The sequence below is a fragment of the Sinocyclocheilus grahami genome, unplaced genomic scaffold, assembly GCF_001515645.1.
Source record: "Sinocyclocheilus grahami isolate Dianchi unplaced genomic scaffold, SAMN03320097.WGS_v1.1 scaffold179.1, whole genome shotgun sequence".
Lineage (NCBI taxonomy): Eukaryota > Metazoa > Chordata > Actinopteri > Cypriniformes > Cyprinidae > Sinocyclocheilus > Sinocyclocheilus grahami.
Genome location: NW_015505358.1, coordinates 255,105 through 261,592, shown reverse-complemented (window position 1 = coordinate 261,592; position 6,488 = coordinate 255,105). Strand labels below are relative to the sequence as shown.

Genomic DNA, 6,488 nt, shown 5'->3' with positions numbered 1-6,488 from the left:
TTTGGGAGGCGCTCCCCCCCCCCCCCCCCCCGCTCTCTATTAGATCATTTTATTTGGTATGTCAAAGTTTTGTTTACATGCAAAGTTAAATAATTTGGACTGGAGGCTTCAGTAAGGATATGATACTGTGCTATGATATCTCAACCCAAATATCATCTCATCAAAAATGAATCAAAATCATCCCAACAATCAGATGAATTTTCAGAAAGTACAAAAAATAGAGGAACAATGTGCTGTCTAGCTTAATCAATTTATTTTAGGTTTTAAAATATTTGATCTTTAATGAGTTAAGAAATAAAAGGTCACCATATAATTTACTATGACCTTGTTTACCCTATTTACACTATGGCGCCGGATGATGATGTGTCTGGTCACTATTATTTTTGTTAAAAAATAGTGAACACCAAAACATTTTTTTTACCATATAGTCACAGTATGACATCGATACAATCTTTTTTTTCTCCAGTTGTGTGTTTAGCAGATGCATGTTGTAAGTCGAGCCGAATCTATAGAAATAAGAAGCGTGACCTCTTAATTTCTTCTCTCTCTCAAAGCTCTGATTCATATTAGCATAAGCAACTAAAAATGTTTGGAGCTTAAAAGAGTTTCCCACCGGAACATGCAGCCAAGCCAACTGGCATGATAAATCTAGCTGTTATTGGGATATAAAGTTAAAACCGAAGTGCCCTTATTAATGCTCATTTCTTTATGGGGGAAAAAACATCCCAATAACTTCATATATTAGAGGTCAACCGATATTCGGTGCTGCTTTATGACCTTATTGACAATAGTAAACTCTCTCATCTAATAACATTTACTAGTGATCTGAAAATATAGACACATTTTTTAAAAACACAGAATCACAGAACATAATTTATTTTGAAATCATATGATTGTATTATATCAGTCGACCTCTATCTATATTGCTGAAGTGAAGGGTCTCCACGTATTCACTTCTCTGATTCATATTAGCATAAGCAACTAAAAATGTTTGGAGCTTAAAAGAGTTTCCCACCGGAACATGCAGCCAAGCCAACTGGCATGATAAATCTAGCTGTTATTGGGATATAAAGTTAAAACCGAAGTGCCCTTATTAATGCTCATTTCTTTATGGGGGAAAAAACATCCCAATAACTTCATATATTAGAGGTCAACCGATATTCGGTGCTGCTTTATGACCTTATTGACAATAGTAAACTTTCTCATCTAATAACATTTACTAGTGATCTGAAAATATAGACACATTTTTTAAAAACACAGAATCACAGAACATAATTTATTTTGAAATCATATGGTTGTATTATATCAGTCGACCTCTATCTATATTGCTGAAGTGAAGGGTCTCCACGTTAGCTCTTCAGAAAAATATTCACTTACCATCTTGGAGTTCTAGACAAAGAAATAATAACAAAACAGCAGACTATGACTATTTCTCTGTTTGATTATTTGTAACAGTTTTCATTTTGCCTTTATTTTCACGTTTCAAAGAGTTGAAACGAACATTTTGCAATTTGACTTATGACTAAAACTAATAAAAACACAAGTAAAAAAGATATAGCAAAGCAATGCTGTAAAAAAATATAGACAAACAACATGAAAATACCATAAAAGTAGATCAGATAATAAAGTGAGTGGCATGCTTCCCTGAAATGATTACACTTTAAGATGAGTCTAGTTCTGTAAAATTGTGAAACAAAATGTGGCATTGCAAATGTAGAAAATAAAGTCTGGTGTCATTTGACAACCAGCTTACTGAGTGTTGTCTCAAAACAGTGCTTCAGCTGATGTTAAATATCAACCCAGCCAGATAGAAATGTGCCATAAAAAGAGTCAATTTACCTAGATCACCTTTTCAGTCAGCAGAGAAGGTTTCAAAGATACAAAAAGAGCAAAAACACAGAAAAGGTTTGTGTTTTATTTTCGTCTGTTTTGGGAAATAACAGCTATAGCATGCAAAATGGGTCATTCCTGTTCTGCCGTACCTTTTAAACTATGGAAGCAAACAGATTTCTTTTGGCATCGCCACAAAACATAAAAGAATCCTTCAAATCCATTGCTCACACTCACAAATGTTTGTACCAGTGCAAAATACCAGTCCGTAATCCATAATAACACTTCCTCCAGAGAAAAAGTGCATTTCCTGTTGTCCTCTCACATCAAAATCCACCCACATATTTGTTTTGAACTGTTTTTACTTGTAAACGGTTCTTGATTTGTCCATATTTCTATCCTGATTCAGACAAGACAACATTTTCTTTAGAGGACATGTTTTTTTAGCTGTAAGCAACGGTTTGAAGTTAAAAACATCTTAATGATGGATTTGATTCTTACAAACAGCTTTTGGCTTCACAAGATGTTAACTGATGGACTGGAGTGGTGTGCATTACTTGTGGATTATTGTGATGTTTTTATCAGCAGTTTGGACTCTCATTCTGATGGCACCCATTCACTGCAGAGCATCCATTGGTGAGCAAGTGATGGAATGCTACATTTTGCAAAATCAATGAAGAAATAAACTAATTTGGATAGCCTGAGGATACATTTTCAGCTACATTTTCATTTTTGGATGAACTGTTCCTTAAATACATTGTAAATATATTTTCTTTTTTTCATTTTAGAAGTTCAAGTGTATAACAAAGTAGTGAATTCTTTAAAATTCATGTCTATGTTGTGATTTTTGAATGAAAGAAAACTCTGGATTAGTTAATATTTTATCTAACATATTAGGTCATCTATGATGGGGACACGAAAATGTACTGCATACTAGGAATGACCCATATCCAGCCTCTCTCTCTCTCTCTCGCTCTCCTCGTACCTGAGCAGTTCTTCTTATAATTTGTGTTTTCTTGTGGATGTCCCGGGAGGCGGCACTGGAAACGATGCTGCCAGAATTCAGCAAACCAGGGGTTTCTATTGTTGGTGTTGAGCCGTAACTTCAGGTAATAGTCATCGAAGGACGTGACCTCCTCCGACTGTAGCTTCATAGTGATGCCGCCCACAGCTTCCTGCTCGTAGCCCTCCACGACCTCATCCCTGTCCGCCCAGCCGTCACTGAAGGAAACGTGTCTAATTAATTACCTAATTACCACCAGCTTCCTTTTCAATCTTTCACCTGCAATGCCTGAATAACACTGATGCTTGAGTGCATTGACCTACTTTAGCACAGGCTAAAGAACAGACAAAACATACTTTGTGTTAGACATTCGTCGTTACTGTTGTGATGTGATGATAGTTGCCAACAGATTGATATAACCTTCTCTGATGCTTTTAGCTACAACATTCAAGGTAAAATATTGCACAACTGGCTTACTTTGCAATGCATAAACTGCTTTTTCAGGCATATCAAAAGAGCATGAACATTTATTTGAGCTATATAATAGCAGGATGTAATCCCAGGCTGTTTTTTTAGTCCCAGTCCATCTCTTCTTGAACGAGTGTTGTTTAAGATCATAATGAAGGTGTCTTTCTGTGGTCATGGTATCATCAGCACCATCTGCCTCTCAGCATCTTCTTGGCAGCATGCCAAAAACGGACTATTATTAGTTGACACTTCATATTTCACCGATGACAATTTACCACGAGCAGCTGACAAGCATTGTGTGTTCTCAAAGTGATTACAGTGTAGCGTCTGGACCAATCAGGCACACCATTTTTCATTTATTTAACAAATCAATTATTCATTAGATTAACAAACATTCACAGACCCCTCACCCAATAAACATACTGGGTGCCAAGATGTCTGTGAACGAGGCCCAGGACCCTGGTCCCCATGGCAACCATGACACCTTTGCTAGACCAGATACATTTACAACCTAATGGCATGTTGAGAAGTACCCCTCTCACTACAATTTCCAAGTTTAAGTGTTTATGTAGTATGGTGGACTAGTTTAAGTGTTTATGTAGTTAATAAAGTCTTACTTGTATCACACTTGACGTTGTTCATTGTTTGCTCATAACTGGAGTCCCTAATCATGCAGATTTATGCTACAGGCTCTGTGTAGAGTTGTACAGTAAGAAAGTTATTTCCCTTAACCAGGAAATTAACGTTCTTAGAATTGACAGACAGTTGACCCTGAGAGGTCAAGTAAATATCTACAGCGGATCTAAATATTTATAATTAATTATAACTAGTTATGATTAATTATTCATATTTCCCCATGAGCTGATTCGCTACAACAGCAAAGAAATGCCACAATCAAGTTCTTCAACTTCAGGCACTTTTATGTCCTGGAAGTTGATTTTAATTAAAACCAAAAGATTTTAGATTTTACTTTTTAATTCAAAGGCCATTTTCGACGTTTCAATTACAGTTACAACCTTTCAAGTACATTTTTTTCAAACTCTACTCTTATAGACAGGGCTAATCTAACAGCTAGTATCAAATGAAGTTAGTATAACGCAATTAAAACACATAACAACTCAGTACAGTTTTATACATCATTTGAAAGAGCCACAGCAGCGTCGAAGATGCAATACACACTGATTTGCATTATCCGCAGTAGCCTAAAATGATTTTTAGTCACAGTGATGAACACTTTAGAAGCACTGCTTCATGACGCTTCAGAACCTTTGCGAATCATTTGTTTCGAACCACTGGTTCAGAGCGTGTAGCTATCAAACTGACAAATGGTATTTGATGATTTGTTGATTGCATTTAATGCAACTGCAATGCAACTGAAACGTTCCCAGTACCAGAAAGGTAGTAAGGACATTGTTAAAATAGTCCATGTGACATCAGTGGTTCAACCATAATGTTATGAAGCTACGAGAATTCTTTTTGTTTCTCTTTGCGCACAAAAAGTAGTCTCGTAGCTTCATAACATTACGGTTGATCCACTGATGTCACATGGACTATTGTAACGATGTTCCTACCTTTCTGGGCCTGGGAACGTTTTAGTTGGATTGCTGTCTATGCAGGGTCAGAAAGCTCTCAGATTTTATCAAAAATATCTTAATTTGTGTTGCGAAGATGAACGAAGGTCTTACGGGTTTGGAACGACATGAGGGTGAGTAATTAATGACAGAATTTTCATTTTGGGGTGAACTATCCCTTTAACTGGGTGTGACTAGTATGTCATTCATGAAGTTACTAAAGTATATGGCTTTGAATTAGCCTCCTTTAAAACAGTCTCCTTGACCCAGAATAAAGCAGCCTTGGCCAATTGATGTTCCTCTTTTCAGTCCATAGAGACTGCTTTGGTGTCAAGACAGATTTATAAAATACTTTACACCAACAAGAGAGGGTTCTGCTGATTAAAAAAACTAAAGGGACAGTCATCCATCATTTTAATCTCATTAAGAGAAACATGCAGCATCAGGAAATCATGATCATTTCTAAGCAGAATCCCTCTGATAGATCTGGTGCTTTATGAAACTATCAAGGATTATGCTTTAATGCCTCTAAATGTCCCCAGTGTCCCTGAAGTGTCACATTTCATTAAATTAAAAACTAAACGTATATTCACCTGCCAATGAGGAGGAATTCTCCAGCTACACCAAGGCGTCTCATGGCCATGAGAAGACTACGAACAGTCATCCCCTCACAGAAACACACCACCACACGAGCTTTTGGCAGACGCTCTCGCAGTTTCCTCAGCAGTCGGTCAAAGTGTTTCTCCCCAGCATTGCTGTAGATCTTGTCAGAATGGGCGATACACAGACCTTCCTGGGATGCCAATTCCTTAAAGGCCTCCATCCCACTCTCTCCATAGTTCCCTGAGGAACGACATCCAACACAATAGCATTTGCATCAGAGAGTCTCTCATTGCCTCAGTCCAGCTCACCTGAGACTGCAGTCTTCAAAGTTCCTTTGCTGACCAGAAGAAGACTGCAGATTGCCTTTAGTCTGATTTACTGCTGAGATTATGGCCCATAATTGGGCTAAATAAGCAGATTTGCCTATTCAGAATTTAAGAACTGGCTCCTTTCAATTCATGAGTGTAACAACCACATAATATGGAATAGGATTTGAATGTATTTCTGAATGTATTTTTATACATACAGTGGGTACGGAAAGTATTCAGACCCCCTTAAAATTTTCACTCTTAACAATATTGCAGCCATTTGCTAAAATCATTCAAGTTAAGTTTTTTTCCTCATTAATGTACACACAGCACCCCATATTGACAGAAAAACACAGAATTGTTGACATTTTTGCAGATTTATTAAAAAAGAAAAACTGAAATATCACATGGTCCTAAGTATTCAGACCCTTTGCTGTGACACTCATATATTTAACTCAGGTGCTGTCCATTTCTTCTGATCATCCTTGAGATGGTTCTACACCTTCATTTGAATCCAGCTGTGTTTGATTATACTGATTGGACTTGATTAGGAAAGCCACACACCTGTCTATATAAGACCTTACAGCTTACAGCAAATGAGAATTATGATGAGAATCATGAGGTCAAAGGAACTGCCTGAAGAGCTCAGAGACAGAATTGTGGCAAGGCACAGATCTGGCCAAGGCTACAAAAAAAATTCTGCTG

At 37.1% G+C, this 6,488-nt stretch overlaps 1 protein-coding gene across 3 annotated transcripts in view; it reads right to left on the bottom strand.

Moving 5' to 3' along the window:
- The window catches only part of grm1b (glutamate receptor, metabotropic 1b), a 17,765-nt gene that overhangs the window by 7,660 nt on the left and 3,617 nt on the right, over positions 1 to 6,488 (bottom strand). Inside the window, exons 3-6 of one of the 3 annotated variants that reach the window (XM_016283994.1) lie at positions 5,466 to 5,715; positions 2,816 to 3,051; positions 1,840 to 1,848; positions 1,378 to 1,389 (exon numbers count right to left, since the gene is read on the bottom strand). The exons of 1 other annotated variant lie outside the window; for it this stretch is intronic. In XM_016283994.1, coding sequence (XP_016139480.1) covers positions 1,378 to 1,389; positions 1,840 to 1,848; positions 2,816 to 3,051; positions 5,466 to 5,715 — 507 coding nt within the window. The remainder of the gene's footprint in view (positions 1 to 1,377; positions 1,390 to 1,839; positions 1,849 to 2,815; positions 3,052 to 5,465; positions 5,716 to 6,488) is intronic. One more of the 3 variants, XM_016283995.1, reaches the window with a different exon arrangement.